This window comes from Nyctibius grandis, chromosome 10 (assembly GCF_013368605.1).
Source record: "Nyctibius grandis isolate bNycGra1 chromosome 10, bNycGra1.pri, whole genome shotgun sequence".
Lineage (NCBI taxonomy): Eukaryota > Metazoa > Chordata > Aves > Nyctibiiformes > Nyctibiidae > Nyctibius > Nyctibius grandis.
In genome coordinates, this window is record NC_090667.1 from 32452699 (window position 1) to 32479071 (window position 26373).

Genomic DNA, 26373 nt, shown 5'->3' on the forward strand with positions numbered 1-26373 from the left:
CCTGTGCTGAAAGAACTTTTCTCTGATCTACCAGAGTTGTAAAGATTTCATGAAAACAGCAGAACTTGTTGGCAAATAGAAAAAAAAGCAACGTTTTTCTCTGGCAACACAGTTCATTTTTTACCTGGATTCTCACTAGGGAATTTTGCAGGCTGGTTCCTGATCCTTTCCTCTCAGTGTACTACTTCATCACTATATTTTTTTTCTGCTATGAATGTTCAGACTAATCAACATATGGCTACATAAATATGACGTTTCATTATGTCCTGTGCACAAGGTAGACTAATAACCAATCAGTTCCGAGACATGTTGCTACCATAGATTTAGACATGTGTCTACAGACAAGGTATTTTTGTAACTTTTTTCTTTGGTCATCACACAAGAACGTCTGCTCCACATTTAGTACTTAAGTATGTTAAAGACAGGGCAAAACAACTTTTGCTATTTTAGGTTAAAGGGAGTATCATCTCCTGGAAATACTGTATATTGTCTGAAAGCTCTATGATGGAGCATAACTCGGTTCAGATGTCTGCATATATTTACATAAAATAGATATTTGTGCTCCCAAATTGCAGAGATTCTGTGCAAAAATAATTTTCCTTTTTAGGAACAGAGGGGAATTTTAGGAAATAGCAAGGAACAGTGTTATAGTGTCACCTTCTCTCATTGCTAATAGTATTCTTTTCTAAAGTATTTTAATGACTGTTCAGCTAGATTGTGTAATTTTGTTTTGATCCAAATAGTTAATGGTGTTTGTTTTATTTCCAGTTAATTGTCAGTCAACTCTGAAGCTTATTTGTATCAGCATGCAGATAAGGAAAATCTTCTTTTAAGCATCGTTTATTAAATGGCAACACTATTAGCATAGAAATTACGCTCAGAATAGGATAAACAGGTACAAAGATCATTAACATATAGCACAGACAGTCGGATCTCAGGTGGGACTCAGTGGGACCTTTTCAAAAATACCAGAGCTGCCATCAGCAGGTACAATTCATTCACTCACTCAAACTTTACTCACATTTACATCTGCATAAATCACTAGTAATTCTGAGTCACTTGAGAGCTGTGCTCATGTTTCTGCCCCTTGTGCTTTTTAATTCAGCCTCTCTCACGCTTCTCAATCTTTGTAAAATCAGAAAAGTCAGTTATTGCCTCAGTGTCTGCTCACCTATCTGAAGGAATTTATAAACAATATATCTTTTCATAGACTATGAAAGCAAGAGTGTTTTTGCTCTTGAGCAGTAAAGTGAGACTGAGAAGACATGGTTCCAAATAGGATTTCTCAGATAATAAAAATTACTTTGCCTCTGATTTCATCAGATCCACTGTGCCTTTTTATCTGCACAGTGCTATGATGATGACTTCAATAACATTATGAGGTGTCAGACACTTGATGTTAGAGGCAGACAGAAGAGTGAATCTTTACATTAAGTATCAGGGTTACTTTATTTTGAAAGGAATTCTTTTATGCCCTTGAAGAGACAGCTGCCCTCCTGGCAGTGCTGCAACCTGCAGAAGCAGGCTTGATTCTCCCCCAGTTTTACACCAATCCAGCTCAACCAATTTTGAGGGGGATTTCAAAGACATTTGCTGTATTGAATTAATGCAATTCACATCCCTGAATTAAAATCGCATCTCTCTCTCTCTGAAACAGATTGGCTGAACAATACAGAAGTGCACAAAAATTACCTCTGCTGCACTTTAAAATCTAATGAGTTGACACCTCTTTCTTTTCTCAGATTTTATTTTTCTATCAGCCTTGTTAAATACATATTATTCTTTCATGCTCTTAAGATCAAAGCAAATAGCCATCAACAATCTTTTGTTCACATGAGACAACACTTTCAGAGATGGTTTGTTTGGCCTGGTTAATTAAAAGCTGTATCTATCATCCCTGCTTGATTTCTCAAGTTCTTTACTTAAAAAGTATGTGTGATGATTTTAATGAGCTCTCACTTCTTCCCAGCCTCATGTCTTCTGCAGAAACGTTGCAAACTATTCTTTTTGAAATGATGCAGAGTTTTGACTTCAGCAGATCTTGGGTAGGCTGTTTTCCCTTTCTGCATATAATGTTTATCTTGTATACCGACGGGGTCACTCAGGGAGGACAAGGACATGGGTCAATCCAAAGGAAGGAGTAGGTTAAGAACAAACAAAAGGGTGTCGCTTATGCTATGCTTAAATAAACCAGGGCAAAACTTCCCACAAACTGTTGTGGGACTAAAAGTTTGAAGAGGCTCAAAGGGCTTTGGGTTCATTCCTGAAGACAGGTTTCATCCTGTATAGAAAGGCACTGTCTCTACATCCAAACCTGGGGTTACAGGTCACTTGGTGCTGGGAAAGGACTGTGGGACCTGCTGCTGCATCCTTACCCTGCCCTCGCCCCCTGCCTCGGGCACCCTGCGGATGGAAGGTGGCTGGACGTGTCTCTGAGCTGGGCTTTCAGAGCAGTCCTGTGTTGCTGTGATCCACGTGAAATGAACTGCATCCCACATATCCATCTTTTTTCAGGGTAAGTTCCAAGGCTTGTTACATATGGAACGATCTTTCTGGGTATTTCTAATCAGCCCTTGCGCGCAGGAACTTTGTGTGATTTATATAACTGGAATGTCATCTCTTTTCCTCATAGCAACTTTGCTTAATTGAGCTGTTTACCCAGAGGTAGCACCTGTGTAATTCAGGCAGGAGCACAGGCGTCAGCACTAGGCTGAGAAGAATTTAAGCATTTTGTAAGTCAGAGGTGCCAGTTTAGAGTTCGGCTCATGCTTAAGCAATCCCTTGCCACAACAGGGCTTTATGAACAGCTGTGTCCCGAGTAGCTCATTTCATTCTTCCTTCTCCTCCTTTCGAGGGATGAATTTATCAGATCTGCTTCAGATCTTCTGCTTTTTGTCCCTCGACAGGCACTCATTTGCTTGTAGAGAGAAGTCCAGTTCTCCTGGCAGACAAAATATTCCACTTGCATTATATTGGACAAGTTAAACTTCTCGGTCTTGTCGCAGTACTTGGAATTACCTTGTCTTCTGATGCAAATGCTAAGAATTATTATCTATAGCCTTCACACAGTCTAAAATGTTGTGAAAAGTAACGGTTTTCAGCAGGTGAGATGTGTTTCACAGCTTCTCTTTGAATTGTTTGTTAGAGCTTCATCTGGAGCCCATTACAGGAAATATTCCCATTGCCTTCAGAATCACAGCTCCATTATTTGAAAGACAAATGGAAGAGGACATAGTGCAGCCCCTCTGAACCCACCCACGGCGTAAAGTCATGGCTCTGAGGAAGTTTATGGCAACTTTGTTGTTCGTGGCAACTGGGTCAGTATTTCACATTGCCTTTTTTTTTTTCCTTGCATTTGAAATGCATCATCTTGATTTTCTGCTGTGCTCTGCTTTCTCACCCCTCTCCTGACACAGACCTCAGTACAGCTGGAAATTACTCACTTTTTGGTTTTTCTTTAATTCCCTTCCCCGCTAACTAATTACTCTGGAGTCCTTTGTGCTTTTACATAAATTCTGCCCAAGTATCTTATTTACTGCTAGCTCCCTAATTGTCTTTAGGTAGTGTGACCTCTGTTTCAAACAGCTCTGAAGCTTTTATTTGCTCATGGTTTCTCTTGGCTAAGCTCCGCTTTGATCCGCTGAAAGAGCCGTCCCATCCTCAGCCTGCCCAGCCCTTGAAATGTTGTTTCAGAACAGCGTTTCTTCAGATCAAACATTACCTCATCAGCTCTTGAGTGGGTACAGACCCTTCTTAGTGGATAAACCAGGAAGCTGGGAGTTATTCAGGCCTCAATTCCTGATGAAGAACACAGGAGAAAAATTTTAACGAGACGGGACTAAACTTCAGTGAAAAAGCCCTAGCCAGGAATCCCTGGGGGGCTGAGCCTGTGCGGTCAAATATTCGCCCCTTTATTATTCTGTATTTTACAGACTGTATTTTCCTGTGTATTTACCTACACTGGAAGCTTTTGGGGACTGAGATTGCCTTTCTTTTTTTGCCTCGTGCCTGCTTCTGGATTCCAGTTTGTACCTAGAGCTTTTAGGTGCAACTGCAGTAAAAATAACAGGGCATCAATATTTGATGGTGAGAAAGATGCTACGGTGGCTTGTTATAACTTATTATTCAGGTATCCAATTTATGAACATTTGCTGATTCACACTTGAATCTCTTTTGATACAGTTTGATGAAGCTGCCATATGTTAGCTAAGCAGTCAATCGAATCAACTATTTTATCACCAGCAGTTTCTAATGAGGGTGTTTTCTTGTGGCTGGCGCAAACTGATGTGAAGAAATGCATCATTAATGCAAAGAAAATTGCAGAGGCAGAAGGGGAATACTTGCAAACATTTCTTCATATTTAAACCTGCCTTTGAAATACCGTTGTCAGGTGTGTCCCCATACTGAGAGGGAGAGGCACCCGTAGCCTCTCATTTTGAAGCCAGCACAAAGGCTCAGCTCTTTCACGCTTATTCATCCTTCCTTATCCGAAAAATGCCATTTAGTTGATACATCATTACATTGAAGAGCGTACTTTGTCGCTTCATATTTTGCTTCCCTCCAGTTTAATATGGATACATGATGGATTATTAAACCCAAACTTATTTTCTCATCGTACTACAAATTGCACGCAAACAGCTGCTGCAGTACCTGGTGATTATTGCCAAGGAAACAAAGATTTTTCATTCAAGCCTGAATCCCTTCCCCTCTCAGCTCCACAGCCCAGTGACAGAGTGCCCAGCACCACAGGGACATCTCAGCTTTTCTCATTCCTAAATCCCCCCCTGCCCTGCTCGGGGGCAGATCTTTCAGCAGGGTAAGGTCAGACAAGAGTGGGAGATGTGAAACTGGGGGGATGTAAGTGAGAAGACCACCAGAAACACAAGTCTAGTGCTTGCCTTCATCAACTGAGAGGCTGGAAGCGTGTACGGGGAAGCAGAACAAGGACTAATGTGTGTTACACATATAGCTACAAGTGTCTAAATGCCAGAGCGGAACGCAGCAAGACACTGTGATGGTTTTTGTGTGTTTAATGGCTATGATACTACTGCCAGCTTCAACTTCGGCTCTTGATATTGTTCGTTTCCTTTAATAATTCATTACATCACCCAATCTTATGTTGTTAGTAATAAATATTAAATACCCAAGCTGTGATGCATGAATTACATCTTTTCTTTTTATGAAAGGATTTTTGTATTAGATTTAAATGTCAATTAAAAGAGGAATATAAAAAAATAATACAGTACTTCTGTGAGCGCTGGAATGAATGAAGCCTGGTTTCCTGTGGGTTTTGTCAGAGGTGAGGAAGTGTGGCATTTGAGTGCAGCTCTTCCCAGGTTGGGTGCAGATTCTCTGATGCCTACTAAGGAGCATGTTCATGCAGTGGCCTTACTGGCAAGAGGGGCTGCACATAGAGACCCTGACCCCATTTTCATAAAACTTCCAGGAACTTCATGTCTTTCAGCCCAGTGTCCTTCTAAACTCAGAAAAAATTGGTTGAGAACTTCAACATCTACCAGGTGCAACAGACGGATGGAAGAACTGACATAAAATTAACAAACCGTTAGAGGATAATATTATTTTCTGTCCAAACCTCCACCACTTACCTAACTCAGTTTTCATTTTGAAATTCTCTGCCTTTGGTAGATATGTGTTCTGTATATTTGTGCAGAAAATCCCAACCCCCTGAAGTACGGTCCTTGTATGTAACAGCAAAAAGGTGCCAGGCATGTGGTGACAGCTTACCTAAGGAGAACATATGCCAAACTCTGTACTGACTTACATCCTAAAGTATCTCATTGACACGAAGAAGCATATGAACAAGCTTAGAAATTAATTTTGTCCATAAAACCCAGGAGCGGTCCTGAAATTATTATTAAATGCAATTTACCCAATACTCTGCAAACTGTTGTAAACAACATAGCGACTAATAAGGTGATTTGAGGGCCCTATGAGACAGCGATGTATTTGATTTGGCTCCTTGGCTTGTGAGATGGCATTTCAGCATCTCAGCTACTCTGCTAATATCTTTTAATAATCCTGACAAAATTGCACAGGCAGCTGGGCTCAAGCACAACATTAGGATGGCATAGGAGCATTGGGATCTGAAAAATAAAGCTCCCCATGGTAAAATATAGCACAATTAGGTAACAAGTTGGATCTTCCTTCTTTCTCTTGAGACTTCAAATTTTGCTGCCAGAAAGCGAGGTAAGTTAATGGTCAGCTCCAGTGTGTCAATATAACATTCCTAATAGAGAAATCAATAATAAGCAGAGGTGAACATTGGTTGATACATATTCAGCTTGCTGTAAAAGAGAAAAAGTATAATGGAAGCATTTAAATATTAGAATTTCTTTTACATTGCATTTCTATTACAGTTCCTGTGACAGCAGTCTTTTTTTCTTCTTCTTTATTTGTTTATTTTTTCCCCAGGGTCATCTTACTGGAGGATGGCAGTCTCAGACTCTATAACATCACCAAATCAGACGCCGGGGTGTACACTTGTATAGCAACAAATCAGTTCGGAGTTGCCAGGAATTCAGGGAACCTGATTGTGAAAGGTAATTTAGTATTTGCTTTTGTGCTTTGTGAATATTAGGAAGTATGTGCTTTTTTTTTGATTGGGATGCCCAAGTCTGTGCCAATTAGTGCTGGTATTGACAGGTTTCTACTTGCTGTTTAAAGCTGAAACTGAGCTCTCCACTGCCTGCAGCAGAGAAAACCTCATCACCACACCACTCCGATGATCAATTTGTTTGTCAGGGAGGCCTCCCAAGATAACCACAGAAACAGGTAGTAACATTAATACTGATATTTGCACTGCAGTGCCATTTAGATGCCAAAACAAACCAGAGCCAAGTAAAAACTCTCCTTTGGCCCTTCACATGCCTTTTGATTCTGAATATTAAAGAGGCCATGCTCCACAGCCCTCCCCCAGTCTAATTGCTGCATTAATAATAAAACAAGGGATCTGTTAGGATATCTTCTACACTTTCAGACTATTTTGTTTCCCTGGATATTAATACTAAGACACTTCATTTCAGAGGACACACCTTTGTCTGAAAGCATTTGATTTTTTTGCTTACCTTTTCTTACCTTAGATTTTGGTTTAATTAAACCATTTCAACCATTAACTACGGGTTACTGTAACTAAACAGATCTTTTTCTGAAGGGAGAATGAGGAACATCCTCCTCTCACATTACCATTATTTTATTCTCCATTATGTATATGAGATAAAATTTTAATTCTCTCCTTAAAAAGAAAGTGACTTGCCTCTTTGAGAGGCACTACGAACTTGTCCCATCAGGATCATTGTAAGAAGCCAAATCGTACATCCTCTAAGGCAAAATGACTGATGGGCTCTGATGAGATGTGCCATCGTGCAACTACCTAGTTAAGCATGATGAAAAGAGGTATTTTGCATAGACTATATTGCATATGAGCAACATATGAAATGGCTGTGCTCTGTATCCTCTGGTCTTTGATCACTGGCAGAAAAAAAAAGGAAAACTGAGGCAAACTTAGTGTGTTGTTTTCTCTTTACTCCCCCACGATCTTTTCAATACAGACATTTTCTCATAAAAGTATTCGTATTTGTTGATTTTAAATGAGAACAAGTTAAAAAGTGGGACTTCTGATATTATAGTAAGTATATTAATCAGTTTTGCAAAACAGCCAACAGTAATAACGCCTGTAGTTGCAAGAAGAGCACATTATTAAATGTAATTTGTAACTCTCTCTTTTTTTCTGCAATGACTTCAGAATAGTTACTGTAGCCTGCAGGCATGACCTCCTCCCTAACCTACTGCATCTGGGAAAAATCTTTTTCATCCTCATATTATGAAAGAGCAATTAGTATTGATGCAGCGCAACATGTGATCTGAGATGAAGTTACAGCACAGCTAGCAATGAATAACCCAAGAATGGGAGGGTTCAGGCAGCTCTGACTTCGTTAAGGTTATATACCATTGCACACATCGCATACATATATCCTAATGGAGCAATATGGGAAAATCACATTAAAACATGAAAAAAAATATTTTGTTGGCATTTATGAAGTTTATTAAAACACTGAGTAACAACGTGGTATAAAAATGATCTTGTTTGCAGGGAACATTTGTTTTTGTTTCCCCTCTGGAGAAGTTTTGGCTGTTCAATTATAGGCCTCATTGCTTCAGCATTATTTTCAACTGAAATGTCAGAACTTGGAAAAGCATATCTAATGTGCAAATTAAGTTTATTGCTGCTCATTGACTTGTTTATTCTTTGTGTGAGAAGTCTTTATTATACCTCCAGCATTCACAACATCTTATCTGTTTTCTCCTCTGGAATGGGATTTGCCATGTAATGCATGTCTGCAGTTGCTAAGCAAGATAGATAGATACTGTAGAACCAAGAGCTTTTAAGAAGCTTTTAAAAGTATTTGAGGTGGAACTCTGAAAGACAACCCCATAAAAGAAGCAGAAAATATCACACAGGTGAACCACTTCAGTGGTGTCGCTGGATATGAGCAGACTAGGACAAGAGATACAGGAGGATGGTGATACCAGAACAAAATGAGGTGTTTTGCTAACAGTACTAAAAAACCACACCTCACACACAAACCCAGTATAATCCACAAAAGGACAGTTTTCAGTATTTATTTGGTGGAGGCAAATAGGTTCATGCCAACAAGAAAGTAGGCTAATTATAATACTAACAGCATATAGCTGTTGGGATTTGTTGTGTTACAGGAAGAAACCTTTATGTTCTCATATTCCAAAACACCAGTTCACTAGAGGGTTCCATGGAATACTGCTTTTTCCAAATATTTATCTTTTCCCTAAGGAGACATTCCATATGTTTCAACAGATAAATAATCTCTGGAATTTTTATTCCTTCCAATAACATTCTGTAACAGAATTGCACATCTTATTTCTGATCTTTTTGAAAGTGTGATCAAATAATGACACAAAAAATCACATGACAGACCTAACGAGGCAACCATAATATTATTGGAACCTTCTGATAAAGAAAAGTTTCAAAAAATTCCTGGCCAGTTTCATTACAACCAGCTGGAGCTAATGGCCCCTTTCGGTCCAACAAGCAGCTGGTTTTGATGGAGGCCTAAAGATTTCACAAAAAACAGGGAGAAAGTGTGTCATAAATTCAGACCAATGTAGAATTTCCACTTTGAGATCGATCGTGGCTGTGGCAAAGAGAAGTTCCAGCTATCACGAAAGCAACTTTCCAATTTTTAATGTATACCAGGGTATTATTTCTTTTTTCTTCTTTTAACATATACAGCATTATTGCAAGTAATAAAATTTCTCTCCTCAAAGTGTTATTCATGCAGTTCTATTTCAGCTGTGAGAATAAGAAGTACAGGAGGAAAAGCAAGAAAAGAAAACTTTGTGGAGGTTCTCTGTAGTTCCCAGATACTTTTCAACGTTATTCTATAAAAGTTACCTGTACTTCACAATGGAATTACTTCATTTGAGATTTATGGAGCCAAGTTCTTTGCCAGCATGTGCTGAAATCAGTGGAGTTGTGCCAGCAAAGAATACGGCCCTTGAATCATCTGGAATTTATTGCATCTGACACACTGCTTCCAGGGAGAGGAAGAGATTTCTCTAACCTAATGATCGAGTATCTCTAAGACAGTCGTCTGAGGCCTTCGCATTTTTGCAGTCCTTGACTTCAGCCAAGCTGATGGAGCTGCCACAGTGATAGTTTTACGTGGCTGTGAAGAGCAATCAGAGTACGCAAAGAAGTCTGAGAAAGCGTGTTCCCAGTCTGAGCTCTAACTCGCGATGAGAACCTCTGACGCTCTTAATGATACAAGAAAAACCACCTGATTTGTCTATAACAATAAAAATCAGACAAGTTCTTTCTCTTGGCAAACGTTACGTGATGCCTGCAGCAGGTGTATCACTGAAACTAGTGAGATCCAGTTTTATTTTAAAAGGTTAGCAGAAAAATGCAACATTCTACCTTGTTTCTGCTTGACCACTGCTGTAACAGTCCCTCAACCAGTGCGGCTCAGATGCTGGGAAGGAGCCCCTCAAGTTCCAGCCCATATTGCCTGTCTGTACCTACCTATTAATCAGTTACTGCAATGATGGCGACAGCCTGAATGAAAATGTTTTTGAAGGTGAGGGGCTGGATGCCCTACCAAGCATCAACCCTTTGGAACCAAGGCCTTGGTAAAACCAAAATCCTGAATTTTCAAGTACATTTCTAACGCGTAGGGTTAAGCCAGAATGAACCTGAATTCATACAGCTCATGCAAATTGTCTTCTCCTCCTCTCACTTTATTTTCAGAACGTATTAATATTGTTGAATAGATTCTGCTCTCATTTTATTCACGTGCCTCTAAATTCTCACCATTTTATAACACTTCCGTGCACAAAGGCTTTATTCAAGGGAATTGCTTACAGCAAAGTGGTTGTTACCTCTAATCTATCTGCCAGTCATACCAACAAAAGCGAAGCCATATAAACCTATTTCTTTCCCCTTCAGCGAGCTGCTATGTCCTTAATAAGAGCTGCAAGTTTGTTTCTCAATGTAAGGGGTTAAAGAAGATTACATAAATAGTTTCTCTGTCTGTGAAGGTATCTTTGAAGCTGTAACATAAGCAACACCGTGCAGTAAACCACCACTAACATTAATATAGATTAAGGATCTCAATGTATGAAGTAAGAGGAGATGAACAGCAGTTCTGCTTGTGCTGCAGTTTCCTGTAAGGAGAGAGATTCATGTTTGAAGAACTGTGGGCTTATTTTTAACAGTCTTAATAATGAAGTCTGCACTTTTGGAGCTGAAATCATCTCTGTTGACTATGGGCTTTGCAAAGTAACGTATGAGTAATTTAGCGTGTTGCCTCTGACGTGCTCGCTCTCAGAGCACACAGCGTGCTCGTTGCGTTGATCCTGCAAAAGTAATAGGCTACACAAGAGTAAGAGTGTTCTGAAATCATCACCGTATTAGAGATAATTTTCTTTATTATGGAACATATGGGTCCATTTTAAATCATTTCACAAATGGTACAAAACTCATTCAAGTTCCACTATTTTTATAAGCATTTGAATAAAAAGGATTTTTTTTCCTGTCTCCACAGAAAGGACTGTAATTACTATTCCCCCATCTAATATGGATGTAACAGTTGGAGAAAGCATAGTCCTTCCATGCCAGGTGTCTCATGACCCCTCCGTTGATGTGATGTTCACATGGTCATTCAATGGCAGCAGAATTGATTTCAATAGAGGAGTACATAATTTTGAAAGAATTGGGAGAGTGAGTTTCTTAAACTCCTTAGTGCTTAATGAAACTATTTGCCACAGTCTTTAGATGACACAAATATTTATCATAATTCTTCCATCGCTATTTATATGCATGGCAAATCACTGTTTCTTTACAAGGGCTGCAGCCATTTGTTTTTCTTTCTTAAATTTCATAAAAGCGCTTGAGTTATTTTCAAAGCCATAATAAAAATGTCCACATGAAAGAAACTGATGATAGCTATGAATATTTTAATTTAAAAGCTGAATTTTTTATTAATATTGAGCAATTTATAAAAATGTCCAGTATGGAAAGCATGTTGTGAGTGATTAGTTTACTTTCTTTGTATCTCCAGGAATCTGTTGGGGATTTGATGATAAGAAACATTCAGCTACATCATTCTGGGAAATACGTGTGCACGGTACAAACAACTTTAGACAGTCAGTCTGCAACAGTAGATATAATTGTGAAAGGTATGTCTGTTGAATCTAGACACATATATCTTCTAGAGGAATTAGAAATTCTTAACATCAGCTGTTGTTTAAATGATTTCTAGGATATCAAGTCAGCATTTCAATAGTGAAATGCTATATATCTTGTACCTCTTTGGCAGGTAAACTTTTCTGGCCACACAGGTCAATATGGCAGGGCAGAGGGACGTCCTCTGCTTTCAGCAGAATGCTGTCACCTGCTCCTTGCTGGGCGTCTCTGGGTCACTCTGCAGGCTGGAAAAAAACCCAAGAGACCTGGTTCCTTTCCACTATTTGGGGATAATATGAAAAATTATTTTCTATGATCAACTAACTAATCTTTTTGCTGCCAGCAGCAAGAGGAATGCTGTGGTGGGAGCAGACCCTCTAAACTCTAGCAGAAATCAGAAATCTGTGTAATGCACCTTCTTGCATTGTTTCTAAACCTCAGTTTTGATTAAATTCAACAGGAATTCGGAAAATGTTGGATAGTTCAATAAATGACACATTGGGTAACTTTCTTTGTCAGACAAAAAAAAAATCATTCCCTTGTTTGTAGTTTTCACATTAGTAACATAACGACATTCATTTTCCTGACTCAAAACCCCTCATTAATTAGAAAAATGTAATACAGGCATGAAGGCATCATTTAGAGATTGTGCTGCTTTTATGAAACTGCAGCTTCATGAATAATTCCACTGACTTGAGAAAGTAAGAGCTGCCCAACCCAACCCAGCAATGAATATTCTCTTCCTAATACCTTCATCTGAAAATGCTAATTGTATTAGGCCCCCCAGGTCCACCAGAAGATGTTAAAGTTGAACATATTTCTAGCACTACTGCTGTGTTATCCTGGAAGTCTGGAACAGATAATAATAGCCCAGTCCAGATCTACAGCATTCAGATGAGAACTCCTTTCTCAGTGGGATGGCAGGCGGTTGCAACAGGTGAGCAATTTGAGAGTTGCCTTGTGGTTTTTTGCATATAACATTAATTAATCCAAAAATACGTTGTCATTGAGATGTTTATTTTGCCTTTAGTTCCTGAAGTTGTTAACGGTAGGACTCACAAGGCAACAGTGATTGACTTAAGCCCTTGGGTTGAGTATGAGTTTCGTGTGGTCGCCAGCAATAGTGTCGGAATTGGGGAGCCAAGCAGGCCATCAGCTCTACTGAAAACTAAAGCAGCAGGTAAGTCCCTCGTTTCTGTCAATTTTTTTTTCCACACAGACACGTTGCCAGCTCCCAAGTGTGAGAATTTCACTGCAGCAGAGCCACTCACTCCTGCAGAGTTACTTACAAATCTGTCCAGCACTTCAGTCTGTGGCTGCTGTGGCTTCATGGCAGCAGACCTGCACTGCCGACAAGAGATGCTTGGACGTGGTTGAGGTACCACACACTTCGCTCTCTGGTTTGGGGATGACTTGGGCCAGCAATAAAGGCTGGAGCTGGCCCACGCTTCCTCCCCTTGATATGTCCCAAAATATGTCTAATCCCCATGCCTGAACACACGCTTTTGTTCAAGCAATTGGAGAGCAACATTTGTTTTCTTCCAGTTATAACGGCGTTTATACCCCTCTCAGGGACTTGCATAGAAAATGATAAAGCAGCTGTCTGGCACATCCTAGCACAAGTGTGTACTGCCTTTGCTGCAGAGCAGGTTTGATATCTGAGCATCAGTGGGGACAGGATATTGGCTTTAACTGGAGGAAATAAATTACAGCATCCAAAGCCCAGTGAAACTAATAGCTTCCACTGACTCCAGGACAGGATCCTTACTATCTGCCTGTCTAACCTTTACACATTTATCTTCTGGGACTTGGAACCTCATAGGAAGAAGACTCATTCTTGGACAACTGACACCGTCAGTCCTTTGACCTACTCAGTTTGGTACAATTTATTTGAAGCCCAAGCCTTTGGTTTGTTTTATGTTTCTCCCAGCCCCCCGCTTACCAACTCTCTCCCACCTCTAAAATCAGTATTTATAGGACAGAAAGCAGGAAAATGGAAGCAGCTTTTACAGTCCACTTTCTCTTCTCTGTTTATCTCATTTGCCAAGCTCTGAACTTTGGCAAGCTGCATTTCAAGACAAAATTCAACATTATACAGCAGAAAATACATATATCCTTAGAAAGGGGATCCCTTTGTTTATCAGAATACCTACACTATTTGTCCCAAGGCAGAATTACTTTAAAATATATTAAATCAGTTGATTTAAGTTTAATATGTTCTTTTTCCTATTGTTGAAGCAAAAGTTTATACTGAGTACTGATGCCAGGAAAAAAAACCTATTTGATGATTAGAACACCAATTTTGATAGATTTTGTCAGCTTTCCAGGTGCAGAGAGACATCAAATTAATCTTTGCAGCAGTCAGGACTGCCTGCCCAGTGTGGGAGTAAAGCAGATTGCAGGCTGCTCCCAGGCAAAGGGAAGAGCCCGAGAGCCTCAGCTGGGAAAGATGCACCGATCCTGCCTGGACTTAGGTTCAGGGGAGGTTCAGGTTGGACATTAGGAAGAATTTCTTCTCAGCAAGGGTCATTAGCCATTGGAAGGGGCTGCCCAGGGAGGTGGTGGAGTCACCATCTCTGGAGGGGTTTAAGAAAAGCCTGGACATGGCACTTAGTGCCCTGGTCTAGTTGACATGGTGGTGTCAGGGCAATGGTTGGACTCGATGATCCCAGAGGGCTCTTCCAACCTGGTTGATTCTGTGATTCTGTCTGGGGGATGCATGCCCGAGTGGTCCGTGGCCCTTCCTCCAGAAGAACCACAGGAGGCTTTCACATGCAAGGAGTAAGGGGCAATGTGAAAAGGGAAGGCTAGAGAAAAGCTGGAGACAGGAAGAGGCCAGATGTTCTAGATCTCCCAGCAGAGTATCACAGATATATGTTCTCCATTACATGATTGATCATGAAGTCAAAATTAGTCTTGAGGTCTTTCTTGCTGTTGCCACCATGGGACTTTGTAAAGTGTGATATTCAAAACCACCTATACAGTCAGTGAAAGCTTTCATCTTTTAAAGCGTTTTTATTAGAGGGATTCACAAGGCTAGGGCTAGGAAGAAACAATCAAATTAATATTATTTATCATGGCAACAAGGAACATTATTTCCTCACAGTGTAGCACTGTCTGAAGCTTAACAAAAGGAATAGAAAGACTCACTTCAGGTTTTAGTTGCTTAACCCTTTCATGGCTGTAAACCATTCTATCTCAAAACATTGCTGGGCAGTGGGAGAAGCAGCAGCTTGTCTTTATTTTTTAAATCAGAATAGGAAACTGAAAACAGTGTGACAGCGTGGACAGCAAAGGGCTGGCCGTGAAAGGGTGAGTTTGGACTTTGCTGTTATAACAGCTATTTTGCCAGCTGAAATCTGAGCATTAGTAGATTTGTGGATGCAAATGAGCCACTGTTCATTTCATTAAAATGGAGCTGAGAATTAATTGAGCCTCGGTTGGTGCACTCAGCTGTAAATTTTCATCTGTTTCTCAACTATGACCCAGTTGAGGCTCTGCTGAGCAGTAGTACAAATTTTTTCCCCATGCAAATGTAGTAAGTACTGAACACATTTAACACATTAACTAATTGAGCATCAACTGGTTCATGAAACAGTGAAGCACTGGGCTTCAGAGTCTGTTTTGTCATTTTTTTCCTTTAATGCAGTTCTTTTCAGTCTTAAATTATTTGCCTCTGATGTGCACAAAGACATTGATTGTGAGTGACAAAATTGAATACCTATGCTAAACTCCAAATGAGCCTGTCCGTTTGCTCTTGCACTCACTTTTATGACTGCACAACAAAATTACTGTGAAACTTGTACATTTCTAGAGAGATTTATGTGTGGACTTGAATCTAGAAGGGATAGTGGGTTCACACAAATTTCTGTGAACTAAAGGGGCTATTGCCTTTATTGCCTTTACTAGAGCTGGGCTAATGCTGGGTAGAAGACATGGGGAAGGGCAGGCAGACGTAGCAAAACTTGCCAAAATCTCTGAAAAAGCTCTTGAGATCTATCTGTCCCACCTATTTCTGACCCTGTCCTCAGCCCTGTCTGAAGACATCCAATTATCAGACAGGGAGAGCTGAATGAAGGGAAGGACAGAACAGTCTTGAAATTTCTAAAAATAGGAGCAAGGGTTTGGAGATGGTAAACAGTACAAATGCCCTTTTATAGGGGTTTCTGTCTCAGTCAGTTCCACAGTGTCCTCTTTTTGATACTTCTCCAGCAGCTGAAAAGGAACATGATGACATCCTTGCAAGTAGATCTATAGTGATCTGTACAATAAGAACAAGGCTGGTCTGTCTAAATTCCATCCATTGCATCACAAACCAGTTCCCCAAAACTGTCAATATTCATAGGTTAATGGGGTGGGCATGTTTATGGAAATACAGAGCAAGAGGCAAGAAATGCTGATCTTTTCCTTGCCTCTCCACCAAGATCCATTCGAATGATGAGAAGACCCTTAAGCCTGGAACACCAGCACATTGCAAAGCCTTGACCCTGTACCTATGGTGCCATACACCTGGAGCAACGCTGGGGACATCAAGCTCTAATCAAAGAACTTTTGAACACTTACAGTGTTGGGAGAAGGAGAAAAGCAAATTAAGAGTTTTGAATTTCCTAAGAAAAGCATAGAGCCAATTAAAAAAATTAATATATTGCTCCAACAACATGTTTACTGAACAAATGCATAATTAGTAAATCAGTAGTGTTGCAGCTACAGTCTGAATGGAACATCATTTTGCCAATTAGTTGATGAGGCATAATAATGTCAGATACTTGATGCTACCAGCTTCTTTAATTAATTTTTTGAACCAGGGTACTCGTGTATCAAATACATCTGTGGCTTCAGCCTTATAAACTTGAAAATGTGTAAACATAATTTCAGTTTGTTTAAAATGTACTGTTACTATAGTCCCTATTCTAGTGTTGAGAGGCAGAATAGCTGCATGTGAGCTCGGAGAAGCTCCATCATCCAGTTGACAAGACCCCCAGCAGTTGCAGTGGGTAGTTGCAAGCACCAACATCTTTTCTTCTCCAGTTCCTGTGGTGGCACCAACAAACGTCAGCGGAGGAGGAGGGAGCCGTTCCGAGCTGGTCATCACATGGGAGGTAATTGTTAGCTCAATTAACCTAAGCTGCCTAATGGGGAAGAGTCCACGCGTGAAATCACAGCCCTACTGAAATCCAAAGGCTTTTGGTCATTGGCTTTGGCTGAGCCTGGATTTCATCCTGCCTCTGCAGAGAAAACAGCCTGTAAGATATACAGCAAGTTTTCTGTGTTATAGCGAACAATTTATAAAAATAAACAGTTTAAGAGGCATGTTATAAAGATGTTTGGAAGTCTGTATAACCCTCTTATCTGCATTGTACAGGAGGCGCTTAACACACTAATCTGCTTGGCCATTTTCTGCATTAACATTTTTCATACTTTTGTTTACATGTTTTTCATTCTGGAACACTGTGCTGACAAGACATATCCTATTATGCGTTAAAGGAGATGAGCCCTTTAATTCTCCAGCACTCCAGCGAGAAAAGAGAATACACATTTTCAGAACAGTTAATACCACAGTGCAAGTTGCAACGGGTGAGCACAGGTCATTTCAGAGAGTAGAAAGTAAGTGCTGGTTGAAGGAGCCGTCCTTCTCCCGGCACCCAGCAGCCTCCCCATGGACACCCCGATGAGGGCAGGCAGCATCTTGCAAAGCCCGTGTGATGATGGGGCAGGTGCTTGGTTGGGGCTCAAGTCCCTGTGGAAAAACTCCCCAAAACACAGCTCCCACCCTCTGGGGTTTTCATTCTGCTGAAAAACACTTATGAAGTTAATGTGACTCGCCTAATAAAATCTTTCCTCTGGCTTTGAGGACATCTGACTGAAGTAGGAGCTACCCCATGCCATCAGGCAGCCTTGCCATGTATCTTACTGTCAGGTGTGACTGGCTCAGAGGCTGGACAAGATGACCTCTGGTTAGTTCCTAATTTGGGACGGGACCTCCAAAAACTTGGTGCTCCCTTTGTAAGTCATGGAAAACATTTCTTTATGGGGAAAAAAAAAAAAAAGACTTGTAGTTCAGCTTAAGCAAGGAAAGCAGTCTGCTCTCTCCATTGGCTTCATTCTTCTTCCAAAGAAATAGCCAAGCTGATGTATACAGTTTGAAGGAAGGAAAAGGAATAAATTAAACTAAAAGTGATGTTATTTATCAGCTGAATGAGTTACCTGTGTTCTCCTGTATGCTAAAAACTCTGCCATTTCACCAGCCTTTTGGGGGAGGAAGGGAAGTGATAGGAAAAAAAAATGAGGTCAAAGAAAAAAATCCTCACTAGGTAAATAATACTGCCCATACCTTCCCCTCTCCGTGCTCTAAATAGAGTGAAACTTCACTTTTACTGAACTACCTTTTCCTCCACACGCATCTTTCACTGTTTTGTTTCATCTTCTCTACTGATCTACTCGTTGGGAGCAGAAGAACATGAAAATTGAAAACAACCTGAGAGATCTCAATCAAATTATCCCTTGGACTCCATAGTGTGTCCTGAAAAATAGTCAGAAGACATACTAATTATGCCAAGCTAACAACCCTGAACACAGCTCTCCAGCTATCTGTGATGAACTCACTAAACATCTTGATTAAATCTGAGGTCACAGAAGCCTCAAAAACAAATTAAATGCTCTAGAAAGTAGCTTGAACTCTTATAAATCCTCAGTGCACTATCATCCCTCACACTTAACTCTTTCAGGACTGGGTAGGAGAGAGAAGGGGGCATACTGGAGAATTAATGTTTGTAAAACACTTAAGGGCTTCCTTCCTCCATGTACTACTGATCTTTTCTTGTTTCATAAACGCTCTCTTGCTTTGAGAAGCCAACGTAGAAGTATTTTTATCCCAAGAAAACAAGAAGGTTCATGCTGGATGCAGTGTTGATGTAATTGCCTGTTCAGTACGAGCCATTAATACATATCTTGACATGAGGTTTTATTAATAGAAACATTAATTTTGCCATGTTGACTTGCAAGAACATTTCTGTTCTGAACAAACCTGAATATGTTTATGCACTTGAGACTTTCACTTGTGCTAAAAAAAAATTTGTAAGTCCTGTATTCATAAGCAGGCAGTTGTACAGCTGATGCACACTTTTGTGTATATGTTTGCTCCTTTCCCAACTCTTTTTTTTCCCTTTTAAAAATCATTTCTTTAAAATTAGCATTCCTATACCCCTTGGGAAAAAAAAAATCAGCTACAGCCTGTGCTGAATAAAATGCTTTTAATTTTGAAAACTTCGTGCCTGAAAGAGAATAACTTTAATGGAGCTGATCAGATCTTTTGTTTCTAAATTGATTGCCTCAATAGATTTATTATTTTGATTGTTATTTCAATATTACATTGACTGATGGAGCAAACATTATTATCTTCTCTAAGGCACAGTCAACTAAATCAATAGCACTAAAATATACTCAGAGAATGAAGATTCAATTAAAACGGTGTATACTTGCAGATGCTTATTGACTGCCTGCCTTGTCACCACAGCCCGTTCCAGAAGAACTACAAAATGGGGAAGGTTTTGGCTACATCGTTATGCTCCGTCCTCTTGGCTCAACGACCTGGACAAAAGCAGTGGTGGCTTCAGTGGAAGCAAGCAAATATGTTTATAGGAACGAAAGCATTACACCTCTCTCTCCTTTTGAAGTGAAAGTTGGTGTCTACAACAACGAAGGAGAAGGGACCCTGAGCTCTATATCCATTGTCTACTCGGGAGAAGACGGTAACGCCTCTTGCTCTTATTAGTAATGGTTGTGTAGCACCAATAGGTCGCAGCTATGACCAGACAGATCTCCACAGGGATACTAAGGAGACTCCCCAAAGCTGCTCATCGAAGATTGACAAGAGACATGAGAAAGAAGATGGGAAATTGAAGTAAAAAAAACAAGGGGCAGCTTTTTCAGAATTGCTTTAGGTAGACAGCATGTTTATTTGTCCCCAGGGAGCTCCCACTGAGTGGGTGGGCTGGGGAAATCAGGAGACATTCAAAAGTGCAGCTCTCAGAAGGTCTGGCTTTTCAGACCACTCAGTGCAGCTGATCCCCTCTGAAAATCTGTCCCAGCTTATGGGTAATGACTAATGTTGAAAACTTATGGTTTTGCTGATGTTCCACAATTGGGTAGCAAAGCTAGCCATTCATGCCAGGTTTCCTGAGCCTCTGCCTGCTGCTTCCCCCCAGAATCTTTTCCTCTTGAATCTCCCTCAGTTCCTGACGTAACACTCTTGGTAACACACGTGTTCCACCAGCTGTGTTTTCTCCCACCACCCAGAGCCACAGATCGCACCAGCGGGGGCTTCGGCACTGAGCGTTTCGGCGGCGGAGGTGGAGGTCTCCTGGCAGCCCATCGCATGGAACAGGCACACGGGCAGGGTGCTGGGCTACGAGGTGAGGCAGCTGGCGCCTGACACCTTACAGATGTCCCTGTCCTGGCCACATTTCTACTCTGGTTCCTCCTCCCTTACCTCCAAGTCAACAGACAATGGAGCTCTTCACCCGACTCTCATTAGCAACATTTCACCTGAGATAAACACAAGCATTTACAGACCAGGACTGCAGCTCTGTCCCAGACTTTTTGTAATGTAAATTAAAACCTCACGATTAATCATTTGTGATGACTGTTATCAAAGGACTCATGCTTGATTCCACAAACAAAGCTGATCCTCCCTCTTCTTACACAGCTGTAATTGATGGAAAACACTGAATTGCCTGGTCTTTGTTCTCACTTTTCAGGTTTTATATTGGACTGATGATCCCAAGGAAAGCACAGCTGGTAAAGTCAGAGTCACTGGGAATGTAAGAGCCAAAAATATCACAGGACTAAGAGCTAACACAGTGTATTTCGCAACAGTTCGAGCTTACAACACTGCAGGGACGGGGCCTTCTAGCACCCCGGTAAATGTCACCACTAAAAAATCACGTGAGTATTCAAATTTGTACAACAAATGTTGCAAACTCCCAAGTGTGATAGTGACATTTCAGCTTACCGTGACCCAGCTCTGCTAAATGCTGCAATGTCAAAGAAAACCGGATCCCAAATTCCTTCATAAAATTGAAGGCAAAATTCTCATCAACTGAAATCATGTTATTTCATTTACCCTGTTTATTTATATGCTAAAGGAATTCTGTACACCTACAAAATGAGGTAACATCGGTGTTCCTACGGTGTAGCAGCTGTTAGGAAGGATTTCCTTTTGCATTGCAGCAGCATGCCACTTGTTTTCAGGAGATTTCAAAAGAGATGCAACAAAGGAAAGGTGTTCCACGGGTCAAACAATAGATTTGAGTGTGGAAATACTAGTTTATTTTTTTAAAGAAAACTGTTGACTGCTCCAAACGCAGCGCTTTGCTTTGTTGAAACCTCTAAACTGTGCACTACAGAAGGTAGCAAATGCGATACATTCATATAAATACAATTTAGTCATTAATTTTTTAATTTTTCTGCAATTGTAGAAGCAAAAACGTGTGCTATTCTGTTGGTGAGAAGCAACTTCGTGAAACCAATGCCTTTATGGGGCCATCCTCCAAGGTTGTGAATCTTAATGGAAAAGAGGCTCATCTCTGGAAATGATTCTCTATATTCATAGGTGCATACGTATGAAAGACAAGTTAAAGACGTGGCAGACAAGTGACGACCTATAAGGAACAAATTTGCTTTTGTTTTATATTGACTTCATCTTCTGTCAAATTCAGGATTGTGCTAATGGTTCATTTAAAAATTAAAGTCAAAATAACCCTTTTAATATTTAAAAACATGTATTAAATTTTTAAGCTCTAGTGTCTGAAAGATGCAAGCACTTTCAATATGAGTAGAGATAATATGTCAAGAGAATATAAACAATGTGCATCTACATCAGGAGCTTTAGCTTCAAGGTAATAGCTCTGTCTTCTTCCTTGTCGTCCAGGATTCCTACAATGTTCTGTGCATGCCATTATTGTAGAGACTGAGCAAAACTGAAATGATCCTTCTGCCAAATAGGTGCAATTCTGATTGAAACATACTTATCTAAGATCAATTTAAGGTCTAAGTTGATATCCTGGTTTAAGTTTAAACTACTTAGGAAAGTGGCAATGATGTCTTCCTTCCATGGACATACTGCTCCATTAGGAGCTGTTGTGGAGCTCAGCTCTTCTGTTTCTTCACTTACATGTCACAGATTTCAGAAATTTCTTTGCTTTTTATTTTTCTTTACAAACATATACACCAACAGATACAGATATCAGAAATACTTTGCAAGGATAAACAACTTAGTACAGCAACAAAGCCAAGTGTTACCTAAAACAGGAGAGAAACATCATTAACTTAATAAACTTAAGCATATACTTGGGATTTCTATTATTGCAAGAAATTAGTTGAGAAAATGATCTGCTAATCTTAGATCTGAAGAACTGTTTGCAGTGGTTTTGCTTGCAGATATTACTATGGATTTGGGCAGTGCTATGTTACCTCCTCCTCTGGTTCCTGTCTGTAGAACAAAACTAGATAATTCTGTTTTGAAAATCATCCTGGGGTGGTTTTTCAGCCCAAAGACTATGAATTAAGATGGTTTTAAGCGCTATGTTAAAAAGCTTTGAATAAGGCAGTATTCGCCCACTTTTGAGTGCTTCCAAGAATTTTCAGAGTACACACTCAATGAAGTATTTGACATCCTTTGCCTCTTATGAGTTTTTTGTTACCAAATTCCTTATATAAAATATTTGCTGAAAGCAACAAAAGGGTTCAAACAACATTTAAGTAAATTTGCAGGTTTATGTATGTGAATGTGTAAAATGCCTTCAAAGAGAAAATGAGTCTTTTTCCAGCACTGACAGTACGGCTCATGGAAGGACATCTGCTTATATTCACCTGGGTGGTCCACTAACACCTCCTTTCCCTACTGGTGGGAGGGATTAAACTTCTCCACACTCGTGAAGCAGATGGATGTGAAATGACAGGCAGCATCAATTTATTCTGTCTCCATGGGAAATCAAAGAAATTGTGGAGTATTATCAAATCAACAGTACCTTTCAGGTTACATTAATCATCAATATCTAGGAACTGCAGGGAGACAAGAAGGATCCCAGAAGTTAAGCATTTTAAAGTCAGGTCTGGGATACTCACGACGTATTTCTCCAAATTTCTCCTTCTTTTCCTTAATTCTGTTCAAGCCCTTGTTTCCTCTAACACCCCAGTGCCGTCCTCCCAGGCAGGGTCCAGGAGGATGCACCATGGAGAAGGAGATAATGTGTTGTTCTGAAACTGAGACACAGTTCAAAGGCGCAGTTTCAACTTCACATGTTCACACAGGATTCGATTTCAGTCACTTGTAGGCAAATTTTCAAAGTCCTGGCACTTAGGCAGAAAAAGCCTTTGAAAAGCTGCTCTCAGCCTATTGTGCTGAGAATTTATAAAATCCTACAATGCTTCATGATGGATCACACGGAGACTTTAATGTGTGGCTCTTTGTAACCTGTCCTCATGGCTGATGAAAATCTTGTCTTTTGTATCTTGTTTTAGCTTTTTGTGAAATCCATACAGCAAAACATTCGCTAGTACATTAAAATACAGATAGGAATAACACAGGTCTTAAACAAAATCTATCAAATATCACTTGAACAGTCAGACACTGTCAGGCTTTTCCTAATTTTGAAAATGAACTCTCACGGTAAGTGGTTTTGTGCTATGAATAGATCTTTATTCTGACTAATACGAGAGCAATGATGGACTGGAAAATATTTTTTACTCTTTTAGATTTGAATCACCCATGCACTGTCTACTTCCATGTCAGCAGCTCATTCAATTACACTGTGCAAATTAATATTCTGTTGTATCTTGTGATTATCATCCCGTTTTTTTTAAAGCACCGAGTCAACCCCCAGCAAACATCGCCTGGAAGCTGACAAATTCCAAAATCTGCTTGAACTGGGAACACGTGAAAACAATGGAGAATGAATCAGAGGTGCTAGGCTACAAAGTAAGTAATTTCTTTATCTCGTTAATTAGACATGTTGTTTATATTAGAGGTACAAACAGTGACTTGTTGAAAGGCAACTGTTCATTACCTGGAGAACAGTGACTTTTCTGGAGTTGTTGGGACGGTTGGCTGGCAATTCATAAATGTACCTTTGAGAAGATACAGGAAGAAACTCATTTAAAGATCAATGTGAATGGAGCAAAAAAGCACTCCCATAAATCTGTTTTTTAAGGAAAGAAAAATTTAAAGTTTGTTTGCAGCGGCTCTGGCCCCAAAAGACTTGTGGAAAGACTTTTTTACTCCTGAAGGACTGTAAAAATCGAGGTGGAGCGTGCTTACATGAGGCAAGGTTCCCAGGATCAAGACCCTCATGTTGCTAGGCATTTTAGTGTCTACACAGAGTTATTTATGCCTAGGGAGCAGAGGACACAACCCCCCCCCACCTTGCAATCTCTCTTGAGATCATATTCTTTTCCACCCTGGTGAGTGGGTTTGAGTAGCTCCACACACTGGGGGAAAAGTTAACGCTGGACTATTAAGCTTTTTTCCTTTGTGTCTAACCTAGCTGCTTCTAGGCTACACCTGCTTCCTACATTTTGATGTGGAAAGAGTACTTCAAGTACTTGCTGCGGTATTTATTGTATGATCTCTGGTTCTCCTTCTCCTTTGCTCTTCAGTTGCTTTTCTTAGCATAAATATGTCAAAAGATTGTCAAGAGAAAGGAGTCAGACACTGTCATTGATGTGCTAGCAAGGAAGAAAGGCTTCTTGGAGGAAAAAAAATGATCATAGTTTGTAGGATCCTTGTCTAGACTTACAGAATCACAGAATGTCAGGGATTGGAAGGGACCTCGAAAGATCATCTAGTCCAATCCCCTGCCGGAGCAGGATTCCCTAGATCACATCACACAGGAACGCGTCCAGGCGGGTTTTGAATGTCTCCAGAGAAGGAGACTCCACACCCTCTCTGGGCAGCCTGTGCCAGTGTTCGGTCACGCTCACTGTAAAGAAGTTTTTCCTCATATTTATGTGGAACCTCCTGTGTTCCAGCTTGCACCCGTTGCCCCTTGTCCTGTCAAGGGATGTCACTGAGAAGAGCCTGGCTCCATCCTCATGACACTTGCCCTTTACATATTTATAAACATTAATGAGGTCACCCCTCAGTCTCCTCTTCTCCAAGCTAAAGAGACCCAGCTCCCTCAGCCTCTCCTCAGCAGGGAGATGTTCTTCCCCAAGCCGCTGTGCACCTTGGCCCAATGATTCATTAGCAAAAGGACCTAAGTGCGAGCAGGCGCTGGCTCTGTCATGTTTAGTTGTAGAAATGTGCTTCCTAAGTGGAAATCCAGATGCTTCTATCCAAATTTCTGCCATTTCTTGAACTTTTTAAAACCATACTGCTATGCAATGTCCCGTGTTTTCTTTAGCAAGTGGTAATTTTATATGAAAGTCAACATGAATATTTCTATTTGATTATAAATGCTCACCACAAACAGGTGAAATTAAAAAAAAAACCCTAAAACTTCAGTTCCTGAAGTGCCACATTAGTTGTGGATGTAAAAGGTGTTACAGGCTGAAGTCTTGTTTAAAGGTGTGTCTAACTTCCATATTTACTGAAGAGCATAAGTGTGTTGGGTAAGGATTTCATAACCCTGCTTTCAAGGTGAGGCTGAGTTCTGGCAGACAAAGGCCCTCCTGAAGGTTGGAGTAGATGTCTGCTGTGGTCTCCATCACAAAATTCTGCAGAATGTATTTCTGCATTTTGAATTGAGTTGAATACTCTGCAGGATGCTGATAGTGTGCTGAAAAGTTTGGCACTTGACAGAAGATATTCTCAGCCAAAAAAAAAAAAGTCCATTAAAACTTAAAAATAAATAACTCTCGTTTTCTAATCCCTTTTTACTTAGATTTTGTATAGACAAAACAGACATAGCAAAACACATATACTGGAGACAAACAACACTTCAGCTGAACTTCTGGTACCATTTGAAGAAGATTATCTCATAGAAATAAGAACAGTCAGTGACGGAGGGGATGGCAGCAGCAGTGAGGAAATTAGGATTCCAAAAATATCAAGTACGTGAGATTTTTTTTTTGTTCTGTGAATGTTATTGCATAATAAGAAATCTGTGTGCCCCTGAGAGGTACAACAGATTAACAGACGTTTCCACTACCGTAGGTGGCCTCCCTGCCATCGCTTTGCAGGTAGATCAGTCTCTGGTACTCTCACACTCATTAGCAGAGGAGGTGTTTTGCACAACACCCAGATGTGACCTTGTTTTTAGAGCAGGCCTCCATCAGCCCTGCCCTGTAATGCTCAGGGAAGGGCAGAGGAATAAGCTTTCTTGCTAAAGTCAGACCTGCAGCTCTCACATATAATGCGGCTCTTAATCTGCTCTGGAGCTGCTGCTGCGACGGAGAACCTCAGCCCTGCTCCACGGCTGGGGTGGGGTTGCCCAGGGTCCAGCCTCTGCTCTCATAAGTACCTTATTATTCATGCAAAGTGGGGCATAGTTTTGCAACAAACTAGCCAAACCCCTCCTAAAAGCAGGTATTCACAGGGAGGGTGGGAAGCTGATTTGCAACCATACTCCATGGAATTGCTGCTACAACTTAATAAATAAATAGAGATAACATTTGTGGATAATGCTTCCTTTTGA

General features: G+C 40.4%; 1 protein-coding gene across 1 annotated transcript in view; it reads left to right on the forward strand.

Moving 5' to 3' along the window:
* The window catches only part of CNTN6 (contactin 6), an 82515-nt gene that overhangs the window by 55938 nt on the left and 204 nt on the right, over positions 1 to 26373 (forward strand). The window contains exons 10-20 of the mRNA XM_068408412.1: positions 6433 to 6560; positions 11100 to 11275; positions 11616 to 11733; positions 12519 to 12677; positions 12771 to 12920; positions 16769 to 16839; positions 19254 to 19488; positions 20036 to 20151; positions 20497 to 20683; positions 23605 to 23717; positions 25621 to 25789. Coding sequence (XP_068264513.1) covers positions 6433 to 6560; positions 11100 to 11275; positions 11616 to 11733; positions 12519 to 12677; positions 12771 to 12920; positions 16769 to 16839; positions 19254 to 19488; positions 20036 to 20151; positions 20497 to 20683; positions 23605 to 23717; positions 25621 to 25789 — 1622 coding nt within the window. The remainder of the gene's footprint in view (positions 1 to 6432; positions 6561 to 11099; positions 11276 to 11615; positions 11734 to 12518; positions 12678 to 12770; positions 12921 to 16768; positions 16840 to 19253; positions 19489 to 20035; positions 20152 to 20496; positions 20684 to 23604; positions 23718 to 25620; positions 25790 to 26373) is intronic.